General features: G+C 41.4%; 1 protein-coding gene across 1 annotated transcript in view; it reads right to left on the reverse strand.

Moving 5' to 3' along the window:
* The window catches only part of LOC132377685 (thioredoxin reductase 1, cytoplasmic-like), a 66,566-nt gene that overhangs the window by 36,046 nt on the left and 5,482 nt on the right, over positions 1-25,038 (reverse strand). Inside the window, exons 3-9 of the mRNA XM_059943912.1 lie at positions 23,361-23,470; positions 11,456-11,560; positions 8,551-8,623; positions 8,038-8,157; positions 7,461-7,603; positions 6,544-6,659; positions 991-1,216 (exon numbers count right to left, since the gene is read on the reverse strand). Coding sequence (XP_059799895.1) covers positions 991-1,216; positions 6,544-6,659; positions 7,461-7,603; positions 8,038-8,157; positions 8,551-8,623; positions 11,456-11,560; positions 23,361-23,470 — 893 coding nt within the window. The remainder of the gene's footprint in view (positions 1-990; positions 1,217-6,543; positions 6,660-7,460; positions 7,604-8,037; positions 8,158-8,550; positions 8,624-11,455; positions 11,561-23,360; positions 23,471-25,038) is intronic.

Here is a 25,038-nt window from a genome sequence, read left to right on the forward strand (position 1 = left end):
TGGGTACTAGCCTACAAAGTATCCAAGGAGCAGTGCCTGAAAAAGGCATGTGTGGCCTCTGTCAGTCATGGTCAACCATGGATACTGCGCCTCTGGTAGTGGCTTCTCCAGGGCTCAAGCCAGGACAAAGTTGATAGGGAGATCTGTCTGCTACCCATGTAGTGGGACCTCCCCCCCACCCCCATTCTGATGAATGGTCCAAAGGAACGACGAATCGCAGCAGTTGCCATGCCAGTGCTGAGTACAGCACTCAGCCGCCTTCAGGACTCTGACTCCGGATTTTCCCCTCGGGGTTTACTCCCTTTCCCATGAACAGGTACAGCCGCAAGGCAGCAGAGGTTTGTAATCGCAGTTTTCCCTCTCCTAGATGAGCTGCCATCCGTGGTTAACGAGCCCCATCTGCCCGGAGCAACTGGTTTTAAGGCGCCAGAATGAGGCTCAGATACCCGGTTGCTTAGTTTCTGTCAGTTAATTTCAATCGGTAGAAAATTAAAAGAATGAGCACAAGAAAGTCTGCAGATGCTGGAAATGCTGAGGAACTCAGGTCAGGCAGCATCTATAGAAAATAAACAGTCAATGCTTCGGCCCAAGACCCTTCCTCAATGTGAGAACGAACTCATTCTGCTGCACCTTTCATTCTATTACATTCAGACTGAAAATGAGAAGCAGATTTGGTCTATTTAGCCCCTCAAGCCTGTTCTAGCATCTAACAAGATCTCTGACCAACAGTATTAATTTGAACTAACATTCCTCTCAAGTGTTGCCCAACTTGAGTACTTACAATATTTTTATTTCAGATCTACTGCACCCATAGGATTTTAACAAAAATATTTAAAGTCTTATTCTGATGTTGCAAACATTAGATTTGTACAGAAGTCCTTCCCTCAAATTAACTATACAATCTAGAATTGCAATATACTGTACTGCATCTCCTGACTGTAGTATCATTATGTTACAAACAGAAAAATGCTAACGGGTATGTGACATTACCTTAATCGGTACATATTTCTTCAGAAATTTCACCCCGTGACTTTCCATATGCTCTCCTACTTTTCCTGCCATTTCCTGGTCAAATCCTCGCAGGAGAATTGAGCGCACCATAACAGTCACATCCAATCCCAGGCCAGCAAGGAATCCTGCACATTCCAGTGCGACATAGGAAGCACCCACAACCAGAGTCTTCCCTGGGCAATAAGGCAGTGAAAAGAGATCGTCACTGTGGAAACAAAAATAAGGAAAGCAAATGAAAATCAATAATTTGCTTTAATGTCCTCTCCCTTCTTGAACAACTGTTATTCAAATTTGGGCACAAAGTAATTATCCACATTGGCTAATCTTCAATATCTATCTGGAAAGGCACATTCCTTCTGCTTTAATTCACCACCTCATTCTAACCTTTTCCTGTGGCACCATGTTTAGCTGCAAAAAGGTTCAGTATAGGTTTTAAACACTAAATTCTGTAGATGTTGGAAACCTTGAGCAACACACACAAGATGCTGGAGGAACTCAGCAGATCAGGCAGCATCTATAGTGAAGACAGCTGATGTTTCAGGCTGAGACCTGTCAACAGGGTCTCATCAGATGCAACTCAATGCAAATCTGAACACCGCCACGCCATCTGTCTGATCACATTGCTGTATCCCAAACTGATTAAATTTGACAATTTTTTGTTCATTTTTTGTCTGTATTAGTTTCGGACACTTGGCCATTACTGTCTTAGCCCGGTTTTAATTATTTATATTGTCCCAGAGCCACACACAGACACACACCAGCAAAGCAGCTTACTATGCTAGTAACTACCGTTAACCCTTTTGAACTCATCCCAGAGATATTTTTTGTTCTACCCATTCCTCCCTGTTCAATCCTACTGGAAAAATAATCAGCTTTCCTCTTTCTCAACTCTGACAGAGCCCCAAACCTGAAATGTTACCAATTTCTCTTTCACAGAGGATGCCGGAACCTGCAAACCATTTCATGAATTTTCTATATTTCAGAATCTGTAGTTTTGATTTTTCATTTCCTTTTGTTGAACATGATAGTAATAACAACAAAAAAAAGGTAACATAGTTCACTTTTGAAGTAATCTCAAATAATAATGAGACAGCCTACAGAGAAGTCATCACCCTGACACAATGTTAAGAAAGCAACCCCTCTCTGTCAATAACAAAACTTAAGGAGCTGGTTGTGGACTCTAGGAGGAATGAATTACATTAATGGATGTGGGGTTGAGAGGGGGAACAGCTAAGTTGCTCAGCATAAACATCACTGAGGATCTCATGGGGTCTGTACATATCAGCTATGTGGTGCAAAAGGCACAACAGTGCTTCATTTACCCCAGACTGTTGAGGAAGTTTGGTATGGGCCCCCCAAATCCTAAGGACTTTCAAAAGAGGCACAATTGAGAGCATCACTGCCTGGTATGGGAAGTGTACTTCCCTCAATCGCAGGACTCTGCAGAGTGGTACAGACAGCCCAGCGCATCTGTAGATGTGAACTTCCCACTGTTCAGGACATTTACAAAAAGAGGTGCGTAAAAGGAGCCCAGAGGATCATTGGGGACCCAAGTTACCCCAATCACAAACTGTTCCAGCTGCTACCATCCGGAAAACGGTACCACAGCATAAAAGCTAGGATCAGGCTCCAGGACAGCTTCTTCCACCAGGCCATCAGACTGATTAATTCATGCTGATACAATTGTATTTCTATGTTATATTGACTGTCTTGTTGCACATTACTATAAATTGCACATTTAGATGGACATGATGTAAAGATTTTTACTCCTCAAAGTATATGAAGGATGTTAAGTAATAAAGTCAATTCAAGTTTTAAATAAACCAGACATGCTTTATGCTGACCACAAATCCCATCCTTACATACTTAGCACCTATGCATAAGTGTAGTTGATAAAAGAGCTGATTTTTCATAGCCAAAGAAATTTTATACCCGGTATTGCAAATCAGCAAGTTCTATATGTCCAGGAAGAGAGCAATGAGAAAGTCTGCAGATGCTGGAAATCCAAACAACACAAAATGCTGGAGGAACAGCAGGCCAGGTAGCATCTACAGAAGAGAGTACAGTCGACATTTCTGGCAAAGACCCTTCAGCAGGACTGCAGAAGAAAGAAAGATGAGGAGTAGAGTTAAAAGGTGGCGGGGGGGGGGGGGGGGGGAGGGAAGGGAGAAACAGATGATAGGTAAAACGGGGGGGGGGAAAGAGAGGGGGTGGAGGGTGAAGTAAAGAGCTGGAAAGTTGTTTGGTGAAAGAGATACAGGCCTGGAAAAAGGGGATTCTGATAGGAGAGAACAGAAAGCCATGACAGATAGAAAAGGGGCAGGAGAACCAGAGGGAGGCGATGGGCAGGCAAGGAGATGAGCTGAGAGGGAAAAGGGGATGAGGAATGGTGAGGGGAGAGCAGGGAGCAGCATCGATGCTCATGCCATCAGGTTGGAGGCTACCCAGACGGAATACAAGGTGTAGTTCCTTCAACCTGAGTGTAGCCTCATCGTGGCAGTAGACATATTGGAATGGGAATGGGAAGTGGAATTAAAATGGATGGTTACTGGGAGATCCTGCTTTATCTGGCGGACGGAACATAGGTGTTTAGCAAAGTGCTCTCCCAATCTACATCAGGACTTACTGATATATTGTCTGTCAAAAATGCAGGATCTTCCAGTAGCCACCCAATTTAATTCCAGTTCCCCTTCCGATATGTCAATCCATGGCCTCCTCTACTGTTGTAATGAGACCACACTCAGGTTGGAGAAACACCACCTTATATTCTGTCTGGGTAGCCTCCAACCTGATGGCATGAACATCGATTTCTCGAACTTCCAGTAATGGTGCCCCCTCCCCACCATTCTCCATCCCTTTCCTGCCTCTTCTGTCCCATCAGATTCCCCCTTTTTCAGCCTTGTATCTCTTTCACCAATCAACTTCCCAGCTCTTTTCTTCACCCCTTCCGCTCCCAGTTTTATCAATCACCTTTGTTCTTCCTCCCCGATCTTTTAACTCTACTCATCCTTTTTTCTCCAGTCTTGCTGAAGGCTCTTGACCTGAAATGTCCACTGTACTCTTTTCTATAGATGCTGCCTGGCCTGCTGAGTTCCTCCAGCATTTTGTGGCTGTTGCAAAGAGAGACACTTCCTCGATGCAAGGAGATTGTAATGAGATGTGTTATCATCTGTCACACAGTACACAGGAAATTTTAAACTTGTCAAAATCATTTTATTAAAGAGTTGTTTGAGCTGAGATGTTGTAATGCCAACCATTTAGTGAGATCGAGGTCAATTTGTATCGTTACACGTTCCCATCATACAAAACCACTAGATCCAACTGAGGGAGAAAACATTTTCAAGGAGGACTGCAGGACTCTGATCTAGACACCCACACAAGATTCACAAAAGGCTGCTATTACAAGTAAGGTATTTCAGGAGCCTGAAGGCCCACACTCAACATTTCAGAAACAGCTTCTTCCGCTCTGCCACCAGATTTCTGAATGGACAATGAACTGACAAATGCAGCTTCACTATCTAGCCCTTTTTGCACTTTTTTTAGTGCATTGTATATTTCTTATTGTAAGTTACAAGGGGTGATTGATATGTTTGTGGCTTAAGGTAGGAGTCAATTTTAGAAAACCTAGCACATTTATTTTTCAACATAGTCCCCTCCAACATTTACACACTTAGTCCAGCAGTCGTGGAGTATACAGATCTTTGACTGATTATGTATAAAGTTTGAAGTTAATAACTCATCTCCTTCTAACTTCGGCCACACACTTATCAATCATCCCTAATGTTATTAACTGATGAGTTATTAACTTCAAACTTTCTGCATAATCAAAGAGTTGAACTGCATGTGCATGTAACAAGAGCTGTATAACTCAGCTCCTTCTACCTTAGGCCACGAACTTATCAATAACCCCTGCTGTGGACACTTTCTGGAGGTTCAAGATCCATACGCTCCACAACTGCTGGACTAAGTGTGTAAATGTAGGAGGGACTATGTTGAAAAATAAATGTGCTAGGTTTTCTAAAACTGACTCCTACCTTGGGCCACTAACTTATCAATCACCCCTCATATACTATATTTTATGTATTGCACTGTATTGCTGCCACAGAACAACAGATCTCATTTTATTTAGCAATACAATGCAGATTTGGCGCTTGCAGCAAGCTCCAACAACCCTAATTTAACCCTAGCTGAATCACAGGACAATTTACAATAACCAATTAACTAACTTGATACTTCTTTTGGACTGTGGAAGGAAGCAAGAGTACTCTGGTGTAGTAGAATCCTAAAACGTCAGTCAGGGAGCACAAGGAAAAATTGCTGGGATCAAATGTATGATGTGTGGGGTAAAGGGTGACCAAGAATTGGTCTCTGCAGACCTGAGCCTGTCATGTCCAGGTCAACCTGGACAAAGGATCAGCCCAGGTAGAGGTGGAGAGAAGTGACCAAGGTATAAAAGAATGTGCTCACTGGCGGCGAGGTCTCTTGGATGTGGGCTCACCACAGGTTAGGTCGCAATTGATGCTGTGGACCTGTTGGAACGGGGCGCTGCAGTTTAATGGGCTCAGGTGCGCTTCTGAGACAAGTACCACTTTTTGTAATTTGGCAATAAAGTGTGTTGTGTGCAGCATAGTGTGTGCATGCCTTATTTCTATTGGATCTGCGAACAACTTTTGGCACAACACCAGGGGAAACTAAACAGTCAATAGGAAGGTGCCTATTCCGAATTACACTGACAATGTTAGTAATAATAAACCTGATTCTGATTCTAAATTGAGAGCCACAGAATGCACTGCATTCAAATCCCCTTGGGGGAAAAAACAGGAAGGGCATGTTTCAGTTATCAACAGACAAGCTGCTGAATTGAGCAACAACTGTGGGAGCAAAGAAACTATTGGTGCTTCAGATCAAAGCCCTGCATCAGGATTTATTGTTCAGGGAGGACATCTAGATACACAAACAATATTAAAGAATGTTAATACATTAGAAACAATGCAAGTGCTTTACTAGACTAATACCTGGATTGGTTGAGATGTCTTGTAGGAAAAATTGAATGGACTATTGGATTAGGTAAAGCATACAAAATCTGGGCATGCCTCAACAACGATGTGGACAGGACATTTCCTCTCATGAGGGAACACAGAACAAGGATCATTGTTTATAAACAGTCATTCAATTAAAAGATGAGGTAAAATATTTTCTTGGATTCTTTTGAGTGTTCTCCCTCAAAAGGGAGCGGAGTCTTCAATTTTTTTTGAAGACAGAAACACATAATAAGCGAAGGAATGAAAGGTTACTGCAGGCAAATGCAATATTCTGTTTCCAGTGATCTTATTACAGGTGGAAGAGGCTTGAACCTGCTTCAATTCACATGCTCAGAATTTTAAAAAAAAATTTCTTATCACCCTTACTCAGAGATACTAACCATCCCAATGTTTTGGTTTCACAGATGATCAAAAATATAATTAGGTTTTATATCACAGTTACACAGCACAGAAAAAAAACTAGTCCACGGCAATATTTATCGTCCCACACCTGGTTATGCAGTATTCTTTATCTCCTGGTATATTTAAATAACGCGGTCTTTCGCCTGTTGCAATGATGAATCTTTCTGCTGAATGGAAGGTCACTTTGCCCCGTTTGCTGGTTGCCTGGGGCAGGAGGAGAAAGGGGAAAAATACTTAAAACTTTCCTGTTCGATGAAGTCAGGCGGCATCCATGAAATGGACAGTCGACATTTGACACACAACTCCAAAGCTACATGTGATTAACACTTACTTACCTCAATTCAGAGGTGATTAAGGATAACAAATGCTGACACTGCCAACAAAATTCACATTCAATAAACAAGATTCTATAATAAAAACACTGACCCTGTGATAATGAAGATGCAATAGTTCCCATGTCAGTACAGTACATGACTTCAATGGAAATTACACATCGATGCAAGAGGCAGTGAGGAGGCCATTCCGCATATTGGTGGCCAGAACAAAGATGATAGAAACTTATGTTTTGTAACTTCAAAACATTAAACCAGTTCAGAATGTAAGTCTAACTTCAAGTTTACTTTAAACAAGGCATGCAGGTATCACAGGGTAGTGTGACAATGCATGCAATTCATGTTTTGCAGCTTCATTGTCACTGGGTTGGTGTTCTTATTTTTGCATCTTAGACGTTTATTGGATGTGAATATAAATACCTGAAATTTAAAATGTACCCAGATAAGCACTTGAAATACCATGACTTTCAAAGACCAAGAGCTAAGTGACTTATTTCTGGACCATAAATTTAGAATAACAGACCATTTGGGCCGAATACTCTGAAGTTGCAATAATTCTGTAATACTGCAGACAATGGATCTGAACACAAAGCAATAAGAATGAGGGACAAAGTAATTCCAGAAAACAGTTACATGTAATAATATGAACATAGTGTGCTATTATGTAATGTACCTTTATCTTATGTGGTTCCACAAACTCGGCATAGGAGTTAATGTAGGTTATTTTCTTATCCCGTAGAGCCACTCTGTAACCCCAGTTCAAAGAGCCAATGTAGTTCTGGATTGCTTCTTTCATTTTGGCCCAGTTGTGCTCAACTATAATTCATAAACAAAAGAATTCCTCAACTTTGATCATGCGGTTTTAACACCCTCCTCTAACAGCATTCACCTATCATTTTTCCTCTGATGTTTAAACAAAAAGCTCAAACATTTTAAAATGTAGTTCTACTCTTAGAAAAAAAATTCAAAAGGAGAAGTGACACTTACATAGGGGATAAATGCAATTTTACTCTCCACCTTCTAAAAAGACAACATAGCTACTGGTTAATTTGAAGGATTAGCAACTAAATGGGCCAAAAGCCATAAATTCCATTAATTCTATAACTGCATGGAAAAACTGACCTGAACACAGCCTTATTTAACCAACTCATCAATTAATTTAATGCTACTCCAACAGTTATTAGATTTGTTTGATGTATTTCAACATATCAAACTCAAAATGAAACAGACAAATTACTTAAAATTCTTACCTGCATCTCCAAACTCCCAGCCAAACTTGCGGGAATCCTTTAAGCCTTGCCCGAGGAGAGCTGCCTGGTGCATCAGCTTCTTTGGAATGCACCCTACATTTACACACGTACCACCAAGACCTCCAAAAGAAAGGAGATAAATTAGGATTTAAGAACCACCAAAATGGAGTGTGGCATTGTGGAGGGGGCTGCAACCAATCTCAAATATTAAACTGTAAAAACTGTAGCACACACTCAGATCTTTTAATTTTCAAATATCTCCTTCATTGACTATTCATTCACAACTCAGATATCCAAGTCTGGTATGTGTTGCAGTATTGATACAGAGCTGGGCAAGTGTTCTGATTTTGAGAATGGCAGAAATATATGACTAGCATTGATGTCAGATTCTATCAGAACAAGTATCATATTTAAGAAAAGACTAAACCCAAGTTCAAATGTAGAAGCAAAGCAAGCCTAAAAACATGTGCAAATGCATTAATGTTTTAGTTAGGGGAAAGCATAGAAACATACCCCAGGATGTTCCCAAAGGCGTCGGCACAACATAATCAAACACCAAGACTTTCCTTCCAAAGTTGGCAGCCTCCTGTAAACAAGGGCAAAGAGTAAAGATTCATCCCAACAAACAGAACTGGCAGCCTCAGTCAAGGTAAACTTGCCAAAATAGGAATATTCAGATAGACAAAAAGATTAGAAAAAACTGCCAAGGATACATGCATATAAGCTGAACCAAAGCAATGCTCCATAACTCCTCAACTTTCCTGAGCTTGTATCTGGGAAAGATGGAGAGGACGAGCAGGACCTTCTGGACACTGCAAGAGCTGGTGAGGACCGGCTATGTGGTCTTCGTTCCTACAAAAGGTCAGAATTGATGTAGGAATGGAGGGTCAATATTCCAGCATAATACAGGGAAATTCTACCCGAGTCTCCACTGCTGTCTATACAGCTGCTCTGCACGAGTCCAGCCTTTACTCACATTGATTAGAAATCAGTGGTTTTCTTCTGAATCACTGACAAGATCAGGATCCAGCTCAAACAGTGCTAATCTTGCAGAGTACAGCCTACCTTACCATGGGGCAGAAATCTGTTTCAGCTTTAATTAAGGGGGCCTCAACCTCACTTCAGCTGCCACCAGAGAGACAAGGCATCTATATACCACCAGGAAAATTCTACACTTTTATCATTGCTACCAAGTGTGGCTCAACATAAGCAGTTACAATAGCTTCCCTTCTCATATTTGTCATATCAGACTTCATGAAGTCAATGTTGAGGATTCCTTCATTTCACTGTAATGTGACTTCTGATAGGTATAACCTCCCAAAAGGGCAAGGGTAAGGGAAGGTACAATTGTGTGAGTATGACTATATTGGGCTAGTGCATGACTTGGCTGTAGGGCAGCTTTTCCAATACAGACACCAGCCCCCTGCTGTTTGAGAGGACTACTTGGCAAGGTCAACTGTGTCAAGTGTGATTTTGTCATGTCCAAATTTGACGCCAGGTGGCCTGTGTAGTTTTATTCCTTCTGATTAAATGTATTGTTAGTGGCTTGCTAGACACTTCCCAGGGCACTGAAGAGTCAACATCTGGCAATCTGGAGTAACATGCAGGTCAAAAAAGGAAAGACTGTCAGAGTTCATTCCTTGGAGAACACTGGTAATTTAGAAGTGTTTTTAAAGTCAATCCTGCAGTTTTTATGTTCATTAGGATGTTCCCCCCTAAATTACAGCTTAAAAGACTGATGTTAAATTAAAAAAGGTACACGTAGATTTCTTAAATATAGATTTAACCACGGTACTCCTAATTGATTTATATCTTGCCTGAAGTTGAGTCAAAGAAATTTTAACACATCCTAATGAAGACGAAATAGGGCCGTTTAGAAGGAAATTTGGAACTCAGATCCTAGACTGGAGACACAGTGAGTACAGGAAATTGAGTAAGTGGAGAATTGCAGAGACAGGGTGAGGCCAAGAATTTGTAAAATGTATGAAGCGTACTGGATTAAAAGATGAGGTAAGAAAATACAGGTAGTCCACGAGTTACGAACACCTGACTTACGAACGGAGGGAGGAGAACTCTTTCCGCCATTTTGTCGTTGCCATTAACATAGTGTTGAGTGTGCAACTTTGTATTTGGCTTAAGTATTTCTTAGCAAGATTCACCCTGACCCCCCCCCCCCCACCCACCACCCCTTTTCCAGTCAGCACTGCTCCTACTTGTCCCATTTAACCTGGCTCAGTGCGGGGGTGGGGATCTTAGGACCCAAGGGAGCAGAGGACCTACCGCTTGTGGCTGCTGCTGAATCTACAGTTTTCTGTTCCCTTGACGGAAAACGGTTGCAATTGAAAATAAAGTGGAAATAATAAAGCGATCGGAAAGAGGTGAAAAGCCAGTCATTGGAAAAGTGTTAGGCTACAGTCGGTCAATGTTCGGAACAATTTTAAAGAATAAAGGATAAAGTGAGAGTAACAGAGCATGTGAAAGGCCCTGCCCTGATGAAAGCTACAATTATTACTAAGCAACGCAGTGGTTTAATTATTGAATACATACGTTTGTGTTTTATATGCATAGAAAGGTAAATATATATACGATATACTAAGACAAACGTTTGACTAACTGATGCTAAGTAATACCGGATGTACCTGTTACAACTTATGTACAAATCCGAATTAAAGACCGACTCAGGAACAGAATTCATTCATAACCCGGGGATTGCCTGTACAGGTAATGGACAACAGGACTTGTATAATTTAGAAAACGTACATTAACTCAAATGTATACATTTAGGAAATGAGGATATTTGAATCATTGTATCCAAGGGCTAACAAAAGCCTCAGCAGCAGGGTAATGTTATCAAGACTAATCATATTATAAACTGTTATTGCTCAACGTTTCTAGGACCAATAGATAACGCACATTTCTGACTAGTATGGTCTTACATATCCAGTTGTCAGCCCTGGCACCATTCACCCATGAAATGAACTTGCACCCATTCAGAAGTGTGAGCTTGAGAATTAGAGCCCCTACATTCTCAACTGGGCAGTAAAGATCTCACAGCAAAAAGATAGTTACCTTTATTTCTATGATCTGCAACAAAAAAAAATGCTGAAAACACTGGATATGGCAGAAAACATCTGAAAAAATGTAACCATTTCAGGTTACATTTGTATTACTTACTCCAGCTTGGTACAGGACAGGCAAATGTTCACTGATTTGTTTGTTAAACTTGGATTGCTGACACATGATAAGGGACACTGAATTTAACAAGTGTCATTTATAAAAAAATAAATCAATTGTATGCATGGATCAAGTTGCTAACAGTCTCTGTGGGGTTAAAGTAATGCTTTCTAGTTTCTACAGCAATACAACAGATAAACCTTATCAGATTGCATTCTCGCTATATAAGAGCCAAATACAGTACCTTTGAGGCTGCAAGTCCTCCAGAACCACCGCCAATGACTATGAGATCATAATCGTACATTTCACCTCCATCCAAGAGTCTCTTCAACAAGCCATCATCATTAGCCTGCAGAAAACAAAATTGTATTTTGTGACTTTGTTAATTTATAATCTACAACATCAACAGAAACTCACCACAGGCTGTGGCTACAAATAGATTTTAAACACAATTCCAGCATGTACTTAGTACCTGGGTTTGTCATTTCTTATCTCAGTGTTAGACAACAGAAATTTTTCAGCCCCCCAATATAGTCGGAGGCTGGAATATCAAGATATCAGAACTAAAATTACTAATAAATATCATATACATACACATATATATGTGTATATATCTATATCTCAGCCCAAAACGTTGACTGTATTCTTTTCCATAGATGCTGCATGCCCAGCTAAGTTCAAGCATTTTGTGTGTGACTATTCTGTACTGCTTTACTTTGTAATACCTCAATGCACTGTGCAATTGACTGAACTGTACGAACAGTGCGCAAGACAAGCTTTTCCACTATCTCAGTACATTTGACAATAAACCAATTTAAACTGTATATTGAGAATGCAGACAATACAGGTGTCCCCTGCTTTCCAAATGTTTGCTTTACGCAACTTAGCTTTTACAAAAGACTTGCATTAGTACAGGTGCCCCCCCCCCCCACTTTTACAAAGGTAGAGCATTCCAGCATTCCTATGAAATCTTTCTTAAGCCGAAACGGCGTAAAGCGAAGAGCCATTAATTTATATGGGAAAATTTTTCATAAAAGCAAAAATCCTCTTTCTAATTCGAAAACAGGTTACTAATGTAGGTCCTTTGTAAAAGTTCAGAGGCGTAAAGCAAATGTTCATAAAGCACGGGGGGGGGGGGGGGGGGGGCCTGTACCCATTTTCACTAACCGAAAGAGGATTTGCGCTTTTACAAAAAAAGACGCCCGCTTTAAACTTGTGTTTACCCCAAGAAAGACTACCATGACCATGAAGCCTTGCACGGGCAGGTGTGCACGCATGCATGTACCTGCCGACTTTTTTCTACAAATCAGTCTTGGCTCAATCTTCCCGATTCTGATAAGTAAAACTACATTGTACATACATTATTTCTACTTTATATAGCTGGGTATTTATCATACCATTCCTGCTTTTACTATATGTTTGTGTTATTTTAGGTTTTATGTGCTATCTGGTATGATCTGGTAGGTTATTTTATGGGTCTGGGAATGCTCAAAAGATTTTCCCATATAAATTAATGGTAATTGCTTCTTCGCTTTACGATATTTCAGTTTATGAATGGTTTCACAAGAACGCTCTACCTTCGGATAGTGAGGGAAACCTGTACCTGACCTGTAATGTCAGTGTACGTTTGACCTTCCAAATAATTTTATAACCAACTTAGTAAATTCCAGCTACTATCTGCAAGAAGTTTGTACATTCTCCCCGTGGGTTTCCTATACCAATTAGAAGGTCAATTGATCACTGTCAATTGTCCAGTGATCAGGCTAGGTGTAAAATTGGGATTGCTAGGCAGTGCAGCTTGAAGGACCGGAAGGGCCTATTCCACACTATATCACAATAAGTAATTATAAATAAAGATTACAATGAAAGTGCTTTTTCATCTTTTCCCCTTGAATTTCAAACATCTCAGAATGGATGGGGCTCTGCCCTGTTCAAACTGTAACTGCTCTTTTTATTGGGTAACGTCACTAGTCACAATAGTTATTACCCCTCCTAGACCAAAAAGTGAATACTGATGACAAAACAGGGGGACGTGATCAAGGAGATCTCAGAGATAAGAACCTCCCCACCAAGCACAGTGGATTACAAAGATGAACCACCAGAACAGATCACAGACACTTTGTACAGCCTTTCTATGTGTGAAAGTTCACCAAGGCAACAGTAAAGATGACAGAGATATGGTGCATAGTGTAGTTACTCAGGCTGTCCAAGCCTGGGAACCAAGGTCACCAAGCGTGCCCAAACAAGATTAAGATGCAAATGAAGGACTCTAGGGCAACACTTACTATTGGACAGTTATATTACTAATGTTCAAATGTTATTGACCTATAATAGGTTAATAATACCCTAGTACAGTAGATTCTCATTAATTAGGCCATCAATTATTTGGGCCAACTCTTGAAGAACTAGATTGTTAAAATAACTGGGATTCCCTTTGATAATTTGAGACAATGCCACTTAATTGGGACAGAATACTATTGGTGAATTATTTCTAAGTAGCCTCAGTTGTATGCACTGGCATGGCCATTAGACACACCATGCTTACAGCGATCAGTTTTTATACAGTGTCAGTTGCACGCGAGTTCAAAAAAATCTGATATTTGCGTTACTGAGAAATAGTGAGAAATAAGCAACAAGACAACTTAGAACTGTTTTGCTCACTGCTGTATCAAGCATTCAGGCTCAGAAATGCCAGAAATAACCAAGTCTGAAAATGAAATAATTTCATTACTTCAACAAGCTAGGAACTACAAAGAACTAAGGTATCTACAATCTTCTTGAATGATACAAAAATGAAGATTTGGAGGGTGCAACTATTGATAGCATCGTATGAAGGCATTATCTGTACTAGGTATCTGTGCTGATTTTGGTCATTTACAATTAAAAGAACACAGCAAATGAATTCCTCTGTCGATAACTATGAGGAACTAATACACTTTTTTAGTACTTAGAGGTATTGGTATAGTCTAATTTGTTCTGTATTTCATTTAAATTGTTACTCAGCTAAACTGTAGCTAATTGAGGCACCCACTTAAATGGAACAACGTACTGGTTCCAATGTGTCCCAATAACCATAATCCACCGTATTATGACTGGTGATGGGATTCAGAAGTACAAAGTTTCAATTGGATCAACATCTGTATACAACTAGTCAATTTCTGTTTTTAAAAAAAGCAATTTCTTTCTGCAAGCCCCACACAGATTGGTGACAGGGGTCATCTGTTCTTGTGCACAAGTAAATAATGTGTGATTACGGAACAAACTGCAGCTGTAAGAGTCCACTTAATTGGTAATGAGAGAACAAGGTGTTCGAGGAAAAGGAGAGGTGGATGCAATTACCACTTAAATGGCACTTGGATGAGGACATGGATAGAAAAGGTTTAGAGGCATATGAAGGCAACTTAGCATGAGTAATTGGGCTGAAGGGCCTGTTTTCAGGCTGTACAGCACCATATCACATGATCTAGCTTCCACTAGATTTCTTTATTACAAATTGCCCTTTCGTTGATATTACATTATGTTTCTTTTCTCTTCTGAATGTGTGAATGGTTATTTTCTGCTCATAGAGTCAGAGTACACAGCACAGATACTGACCCTTTGGCCCAGCTAATCTGTGGCAAACTATTATTCTGACCTGCACCTGGACCCAGCCCTCCATACCCCTCTCATCCAGGAACTTACCCAAACTTTACTTAAATATTAAAACTGAACTCTCATCCACCACTTCTGCTGGAAGCTCATTCCACACACTCACCACTGAGTGGTTTCCCCTCACCTCCCCTTAACTATTTAACTTTTCACACTTAACCCATGACCTCCAGTTCTAGTCTCACCCAACCTCAGTGGAAAAAGCCTGCTTGTATTTACCCTATCTATACCCTTCATAATTTTGTATACCTCTATCAAATCTCCCCTTGTTCTCCTAGGCTCTACAGAATGAAGTCCTAACTTATTCAACCCTTCCCCACAACTTAAATCCTGGCAACATCCTTCAGTAAGTAGGTGACTAAACTGCATACAATGCTTGAAATTAGGCCTCACCAATACCTTACACAGCTTCAACATTCCAACTCCTGTACTCAATATTTTAATTTATGATGGTTTGTGTGATAAAAGCTCTCTTATGACCCTTTTTTACCTGTGACACCACTTTCAAGGAATTATTCATCCATATTCCCAGATCCCCATTCTACTGCATTCCTCAGTGCCCTACTACTCACTATGTAATTCCTACCCTGGCTGGTCCTCCCAAATTGCAATACCTCACACTTGTCTGCATTAAATTCCATCTGCCATTTTCAGCCCATTTTTCTAGCTGGTCCAGATCCTGCAAGCTTTGATAGACTTCCTTACTATCTACTACGCCCCCAATCTTGCTGCCACTTGCAAAATTGCTGTTTACCGTATCATTCAGATCATTGATACAGATGACAAACAATGACCATAGCACTGACCCCTGCAGCACACCACTAATCACAGGCCTCCAGATAGAGAGGCAACTGTCTACTACCACTCTCTAGCTTCTCCACAAAGCCAACGATAAATCAAATTTAAATATCTCAGCCTAAAATGTCAACTATTTACTGTTTTCCATACATGTTGCCTGGCCTACTGAGTTCCTCCAGCATTCTGTGTATTACTCTGGTTTCCACCGCATACCATGCACAAAGCTATGTTGACAATTCCTAATCAGGTCCTACCTTACCCACTACTGATGTCAGGCTCACCAGCCTATAATTTGCTGGTTTATTCTTAGAACCTTTCTTAAACAACAGAACAACATAAGCCATCTTTCAACCCTCACCCATTCACTAAGGACCACTGCAATTTCTACACTAGCCACCCACAAACCCAAGGTCACACCTTGTCAGGCCCTTACACCCTCAGCTAAATCACTGATATGAACTCAGTGAACAGACTGAGATGACAGAAATATTCTCAGTGATGTAAGACAATCCTGTTGCAACATAACAGGGGCTAAAATCAGAATCAGGATTATCACCACCAACATGTCACAAAATCTGTTGTTTTGCTGCAGCACTACAGTACAAGACAAAAATAAAAATTAAATTGGGCACAAGACATTGAGGGGTACAGAAGCAGACATGGAGGCAGGCAGACAGACAGGAAGCAAAATGAAGTAGTGATTTTAAGTAATCAACTCTTAAGCAGTGGGTGAAAACCCATAAACATTCTAATCAATGGGTAAAATTAAATGGCAAGAACCAAGAGTATGTAAAATAATCCAGTTACTTATTCAGCAGTTTGAACAGGGCACGAATCCACAAGCACATGGAGGTCGGCCAGTGAGAACAGCGGGAAAAGTTTAAAAGCGAGCAGAGTTGATAAGGTGACGGTGATTTCTTCAGCAGTTTGAGCCGGTCATGACTGCGCAAGCGCATGGAGATCAGCAGGAAGAGTTTTAAAGGAAGACAGCTTTATAGAGCCGGCATCAGTGTACAGGAAGACAGAGTAGGAAGGCTTTGGCTTAACAGGCTTCGGCGATAATGGGTTGAGGCGAGGTAGGTTATCTGCTTAGAATACAGACTGAAAGAATGTAAGGCCGGTTTTCTGTGTTTGGTGTCAGATGTGGGAGGTCCTGCAGACCATCAGGCTCCTAGACGGCCACATCTGCACCAGGTGCGTCGAGCTGCAGCTCCATAGGGACCAAGTTAGGGAACTGGAGATGCGGCTCGATGACCTTCGTCTGGTCAGGGAGAGTGAGGAGTTGATAGAGAAGAGCTATAGGCAGGTAGTCACTCCGGGCCCTGGGGAGACAGATAAGTCGGTAACAGTCAGGAGAGGGAAGGGCAAGAAGCAGGTGCTAGAGAGTACCCCAGTGGCTGTACCCCCTTAGCAATAAGTACTCCTGTTTGAGTACTGCTGGGGAGACAATCTACCTGGGGGAAGCAATAGTGGTCACGCCTCTGGCACAGAGTCTGGCCCTGTGGCTCAGAAGGGTAGGGAAAGGAAGAGGATGGCAACAGTGACTCTATAGTTAAGGGGTCAGACAGGCGGTTCTATGGACGCAGGAAAGAAACGCAGATGATAGTTTGCCTCCCAGGTGCCAGGGTCCAGGATGTTTTTGATCACGGCCGTGATATGTTGAAGTGGGAAAGAGAACAGCCAGAGGTCATGGTACATATTCGTACCAACAACATAGGTAGGAAAAGGGAGAAGGTCCTGAAAGCAGACTACAGGGATTTATGAAGGAAGTTGAGAAGCAGGTAATCTCAGGATTACTGCTTGTGCCATGTGACAGGGAGTATAGGAATAGGGTGAGGTGAAGGATAAATGCGTGGCTGAGGGATTGGAGCAGGGGGCAGGGATTCCGATTTCTGAATCATTGGGACCTCGTCTGGGGTAGGTGTAACCTGTACAAAAAGAACAGGTTGCACTTGAATCTGAGGGGTCTAATATCCTGGTGGGGAGGTTTGCAAAGCTATTGGGGAAGAGTTTAAACTAGAATAGCTGGGGGGAGGGTGGGAACCAAACTGAAGTGACAAAGAAAAGGGAGGTTGGCTCACAAACAGAGAAAGCTTGGAGATAGTGTGAGAGAGAGAATAGGCAGGTGATAAAGAAGGAACACACTCAGCCCGATGGTTTGAGATGTGTCTATTTTAATGCGAGGAGCATTATGAATAAAGTGGATGAGCTTAGAGCATGGATCACCACTTGGAGCTATGATGTTTTGGTCATTACAGAGACTTGGATGGTGCAGAGGCAGGAATGGCTAGTTCAAGTGCCAGGCTTTAGATGTTTCAGAAGGACAGAGAGGGAGGCAAAAGAGGTGGGGGGTGTGGCACTGTTGATCAGAAAATCACAGCTGCAGAAAAGGAGGAAGTCATGGAGGGAATGTCTACGGAGTCTCTGTGGGTGGAAGTTAGGAATAGAAAAGGGTCAATAACTCTACTGAGTGTTCTTTGTACACCACCCAATAATAACAGGGACATCGAGGAGCAGATAGGGAAACAGATCCTGGAAAGGAGTAATAATAACAGAGTTGTTGTGGTGGGAGATTTTAATTTCCCAAGTATTGATTGGCATTTCCCTAGAGTGAGGTTTAGATGGGGTGGAGTTTGTTAGGTGTGTTCAGGAAGGCTTCTTAACACAATATGTAAATAAGCCTACAAGAGGAGAGGCTGTACTTGATCTGGTATTGGGAAATGAACCTGGTCAGGTGTCAGATCTCTCAGTGCGAGAGCATTTTGGAGATAGTGATCACAATTCTATCTCCTTTACCATAGCATTGGAGAGGGATAAGAACAGACAAATTAGGGAAATGTTTAATTTGGGTAAGAGAAAATATGAGGTTATCAGGCAGGAACTTGGAAGCACAAATTGGAAACAGATGTTCTCAGGGAAACACACAGAAATGTGGCAAATGTTCAACAGATATTTGCGTGGGGTTCTGCATAGGTACGTTCCAATGAGACAGGGAAAGGATGGTAGCATACAGGAACCATGGTGTACAAAAGGCTGTTGTAAATCTAGTCAAGAAGAAAAGAACTTACGAAAGGTTCAAAAAAACTAGGTAATGATAGAGATCTAGAAGATTATAAGGCTAGCAGGAAGGAGCTTAAGAATGAAATTAGGAGAGCCAGAAGGGGCCATGACAAGGCCTTAATGGACAGGATTAAGGAAAACCCCAAGGCATTCTACAAGTATGTGAAGAGCAAGAGGATAAGATGTGAGAGAAGAGGACCACTGAAGCGTGACAATGGAAAAGTGTGTATGGAACTGGAGGAGATGGCAGAGGTACTTAATGAATACTTTGCTTCAGTATTCACTATGGAAAAGAATCTCGGTGATTGTAGGGATGACTTACAGCAGACTGAAAAGCTTGAGCATGTAGATATTAAGGAAGAGGATGTGCTGGAGCTTTTGGAAAGCATCAAGTTGGATAAGTCACTGGGACAGGACGGGATGTACCCCAGGCTATTGTGGGAGGTGAGGGAGGAGATTGCCGAGCCTCTGGCAATGATCTTTGCATCATCAATGAGGATGGGAGAGGTTCTGAAGGATTGGAGGGTTGCGGATATTGTTCCCTTATTCAAGAAAGGGAGTAGGGAGTACGGATAACCCAGGAAATTATAGACCAGTAAGTTGATGGAGAAGATCCTGAGGGGCAGGATTTATGAACATTTGGAGAGGCATAACATGATTAGGAATAGTCAGCATGGCTTTGTCAAGGGCAGGTCATGCCTTACGAACCTGATTGAATTTTTTGAGGATGTGACTAAACACATTGATTAAGGTAGAGCCGTAGATGTAGTGTATATGGATTTCAGCAAAGCATTTGATAAGGTACCCCATGCAAGGCTTATTGAGAAAGTAAGAAGGCATGGGATCCAAGGGGACATTGTTTTGTGGATCCTGGACTGGCTTGCCCACAGAAGGCAAAGTGTGGTTGTAGACGGGTCATATTCTGCATGGAGACCAGTGACCAGAGGTGTGCCTCAGGGATCTGTTCTGGGACCCCTACTCTTTGTAATTTTTATAAATGACCTGGATGAGGAAGTGGAGGGACAGGTTTGTAAATATGCTGATGACACAAAGGTTGGGGGTGTTGTGGATAGTATGGAGGGCTGTCAGAGATTACAGCACAACATTGATAGGTTACAAAACTGGGCTGAGAAGTGCCAGATGAAGTTCAACCCAGATTAAGTGTGGGGTGGTTCATTTTGGTAGGTCAAATGTGATGGCAGAATATAGCATTAATGGCAAGACTCCTGGCAGTGTGGAGGATCAGAATCCACAGGACACTCAAAGCTGCTACGCATGTTGACTGTGTGGTTAAGGCAGCATACGGTGCATTGGCCTTCATCAATCGTGGGATTGAGTTTAAGAGCCGAGAGGCAAGTTGCAGCTATATAGGACCCTGGTCATACCCCACTTGGAGTACTGTGCTCAATTCTGGTCGCCTCACTATAGGAAGGATGTGGAAACCACAGAAAGGGTGCAGAGGAGATTTACAAGGATGTTGCCTAGATTGGGAAGCGTGCCTTATGAAAGCAGGTTGAGTGAACTCGGCCTTTTCTCCTTGGAGTGACAGAGGATGAGAGGTGACCTGATACAGAAGTATAAGATAATGAGAGGTATTGATCGTGTGGATAGTCAGAGGCTTTTTGCCAGGAATAAAATGGCTAGCACAAGAGGACATAGTTTTAAGGTGCTTGGAAGTAGGTACAGAGATGTCAGGGGCAATTTAAAAAAAAATGCAGAGTAGTAAGTGCATAAAATGGGCTGCTGATGGCAGCAGTGGGGACAGTGGAAATGATAGGGTCTTTTAAGAGACTGCTGGATGGATACATGGAGCTTAGCTATGGGTAAGCCTAGGGAGTTCTAAGGTAAGATGTTCGTCACAGCTTTGTGGGCCGAAGGGCCTGCATTGTGCTATCGGTTTTCTATGTTTCTAATCTAGCATTCTTGACTTCCCAGCCTGAAGATGGAGAAATGGGACTGATCAACTGTTCTGTTTGAAGCTGGCATAAAGGCTGAAATAAGCAACCAATATGGAGCAAAGATTAGTGCCCAATCCATGCAAGGCCATCAGCACTTGCACTCAGTGGCCAGTTCATTCAGCACACCTGCTCATTACTGCAAATTTCTAATCAGCCAATCACATGGCAGTACTCAATGCAAAAAAGCATGCAGACACTGCCAAGAGATTCAGTTGTTCAGTCCAATCATCAGAATGGGGAAAAAATGTGATACAAGTAACTTTTACTGTGGAATGATTGTTGGTGCCAGACAAGGTGGTTTGAGTTTCAAAACTGCTGATATCCTGGGATTTACATGTCCATCCAGTGAGCAGCAGTTCTATCAGCAAAAATGTATTTTTAATGAGAGGTCAGAATAGCCAAACTGGTTGAAGCTGACTGGAAGATGATAGGAATTTTTTTTTATATAAATACCCATTACAACAGTGGTGTGGAAAAGAGTATCCCAGAACACACGTGTCAAACCTTGAAGTGGGCGGGCTACAGCAAAAGACAATGAGCATACACTCAGTAACCACCTTATTAGGTACAGGAGATATATAATAAAAAAGCCACTGAATGTGAATATAAAAGCCTTCTGTTGGGTTTCCTGCTGTCCCTCTTATTAAGAATGGAAAAAATTCCGCAATAAAACATGACAAAGACAGTATGGAGCCAGGAAGTAGCTAGAAAGAATACACTCTCACCAAACCACCCAAACTTGCCCAAGAAAAAAACTACTACAACGTAGCACCACAAACTTTCTCAACTCTTCTTCACACAATAATAGTTTTCAATGAAGCATGGTTAGCTTCAAATTTGTCACCCAATTTAAATATTCTAAATTCTAAAATAGGTCAGAATGGCAGGCAAATTAATAACGCAGTCCCATACATTTTCCTGAAAGTCTCTTAAACAATTGAAATCAGGAAATCTAGCCATTGCCCTTTCCTTATTCTGGGAGGAGATCAATTGTATCACTCCAAACAGCAACAGCATGGTAGCATAGTGGTTAGCACAATCGCTTTACAGTACAATCAAGTTTCAATTCCTGTAAGGAATTTGCATGTCCTCCCCGTGACCTTCAGGTACTCTAGTTTCCTCCCACATTCCCAGACACGTGATTAGGGTTCATAAGTTGTGGGCATGCAGTTCTAGCACCAGAAATGTGGTGACACTTATGGATTGCCCATAGCACAACCCTCACTGATTTTGTTTGATGCAAGCAATGCATTTCACTGTATGCTTCGATGTACATGCGACACATAAAGCTAATCTTTTAATCAATTATTTGTGATACTATTGACTTGGATGTGAATGTTGGAGAACGATCAATAAGTTTGCAGATGACAATGAAGAGGTTGTCTACAACTACCAAAGGCTTTAGCTCAGATATTGGCAGTTGTCATCTAATCCCGACAGGTGCAGGGCAATGCATTTTGGGAAGTAAAATAGGAGTAGTACATACAGTAAAAGATAGGTCACTAAGGAGTGTTGAATGAAGAGACTTGAGTTGTCCAAAAGTGGCAACATAAGTAGACATTAATGTGGCATAGAATACAAAAGTTGCATTATAATGCAGCAACTTTATTAAACACTGGTTACATTGCACTTAGAGAGTAGATTCATCAGGATGTTGCCTGGAGTGTGGTGACAACAATTAATAGGCTTGTTGCCACTATATATTATTGCTTGGCCTCCTTTGCTACAGGAGGCCAAGCAATAATATAGGATGCATATAAAAATATGAGAACACAGAGTAGATGTCATCTTTCCTACAATTATCATGATGTGCCATATTGTATGACATGGGTGATCATGGTCTTTGTTCTTGGCAAATTTTTCTACAGAAGTTGTCTGCTATTGGTTTTTTGGGGGTAGTGTCTTTTCAAATGGGTCACCCCTGCTATTATCACTGCTCTTCAGAGATTGTCTGCCATCAATGGTCGCATAACCAGGACCTGTGATAGCTCCAGCTGTTCATAAGACCATCCACCACCTGCTCCCATGGCTTCACATGACCTTGATCAGCTGGGGGGAGGGTGTATGCAGGTCTGTGCATGTAAATAATCTTTCCCAAGAGTGACCTGTAAGCTCGTGGAGGGAAAGGAGTGCCTTACACCTCCTCTGATAGAGACTCATCTCCACCTTACCAACAGAGGGGAAAAAAAAGAGGATATCGCTTTAAAGGCAAGAAGATTTAAAGGGGATCTGAGGAGAAACGATTTCAGTGCACAGAGTGGCTGATATCTGGAATACACTAGCAGAGAAGGTGAAGGGATCGAACATTTGCTATATTAAACTGATATTTGAATGGGCAAAGAACAGGAGAATGCAATCAACTGGGATTAGTGTAGACAGGCAAAACAGGCAGCTTGAAAGTGGTAGCCAAGGGGCACATTTCTGAGCTGTCTACTCTGATTTAACACAGAAAAGATTAAGCCTAGAAATTGATCTACAGGTTTCACCAACACAGGAATTCCTAGCATCTTTGTAATGGGCTCCATGCTTAATCATTCAACTGTTAAACTACACTTCAGACTGCATTTCTAAATAAATTATAAATAAGCTAAAGGTGCAAGGCTGCAAATTCATTTCCTTCACAAAGGTAAGAAATTTTGGGAAATAATCAATGTGTGTAGCTTTATCAAAAACAAAACACATTACCTGTATGGTGCTATCACAGCCACCCAAATGAGCCTTATTAACAAATACGTTAGGAACAGTCTTCTGGCCAGTCATCTCATGCAACATGTTCTGCATTTCAACTCCCTCGTCTGCAAAAACAGAAACAAAAATAAATACAACAGAGCCAGGATAATAAGGTGGCAAGAGATTTGGTAATGTCGGCTAAAACTGTAAAACAAATTTGTAACAAACCAGGGTACACTGTACATGGTGAACAGTAGGGCATTGAGGAGTGCAGTAGAACAGAGATCTGGGAATACAGATCATAATTCCTTAAAAGCGGGGTCACAGGTACGTAGGATCATAAAGAAAGCTTTTGACACATTAGCCTTCAAAATTCAAGTATTGAGTACCTGTACAGGATTTGAGATGTTATGTTGAAGTCATATAAGAAATTGATGAGGACTAATTTCAAGCATCACATGCAGTTGTGACTTTAATTCCCTGCAGTGTAGTAGAATGAGGGGAGATTTGATATAGGTACACAAAATTACAGTGTGAGGGGTATAGATATGGCATACACATGCAGGCTTTTCCACCAAGGTTGGATGAGACTAAAACTAGAGGTCATGGGTTAAGAGTGAAAGGTGAAATATTTAAAAGAAGCACGGGGGAACTTCTCACAGAGGATGGCGAATGTGGAATGAGCTGCCAGCAGAAGTGGTGGATACAGGTTCAATTTCAACATTTAAGAGCAATTTGGATAGGTGCATCAATGGCAGTTGTATGGAGGGATTTGGTGCAGGTACAGATTGATAGAACTAGGCTGATTAATAGTTCAACATGAACTAGGAGGGCCAAAAGGCCTGTTTCAATGCTGTAGTTTTCTAAGACTGATTCTAAGTAATTGAAGCACTGTGGATACCATGCAGCCTTCTCATATACATCAATCAGTTCTACATCTGTTAACAGTTACAAACCCTTGTTTGAGATATTGGGGAGAGGGGGCGAGGCCAGATGAAGTATCTTATGTCAGTTGACCAAAACAAAGGATATGACTGGAGTCATTTGTGGAAATTATATGAACTGTGAGGTTAAAGCAATTGAAACTTAATGGAAACAAAACATACACGCAGATAAAAAAACTGGCAAGAACACAGCAGCAGATGCAGAGGGGTTTGAAGTGATATTTATATAGCACCACTATCCTTAGAAAAGGAATATTAAATGAATCTTGATAAGGATTCCTAAGGAGATATTAAAAGACAGGCAAGTTTTAAGGAGTGCCTCAAAAAAGAAAGAGGTGGAGGTACATTGAAGGCTTGGCAGCTAAAGGAACTATTTAAATAGGAGATGCTTAGAACTGGAGGAAGCCAATAAAAGACCAGCATGCTGAGGTGAAAAACAGGAATCTGGGAGGTGTTGTTGGGTGGTCTTGTAGGACACAGCAGAGCTTTGGTATGAACAGAATATAGACGTGCCAGTATGGGAAGCAGTGAAAACAGAAAAATGTTGATTAATGAAAAGCATAACTGAAGATTTCAACAGCAGGTGACAAAGTCAGTCTTATGTAGACAAAGGCAAACTTAATGTTACTCTAATATGGTCAAAAGCCCAACTCAGAAACACGATACAGAGGTACCTGCTCTAATAAAAGATAGGCCATGTCGTAATTTTTCCCCACAGAATAAAACCAAATCATCTGCACACACATCAG

This window comes from Hypanus sabinus, chromosome 19 (genome assembly GCF_030144855.1).
Source record: "Hypanus sabinus isolate sHypSab1 chromosome 19, sHypSab1.hap1, whole genome shotgun sequence".
NCBI classification, from domain to species: Eukaryota; Metazoa; Chordata; class Chondrichthyes; order Myliobatiformes; family Dasyatidae; genus Hypanus; species Hypanus sabinus.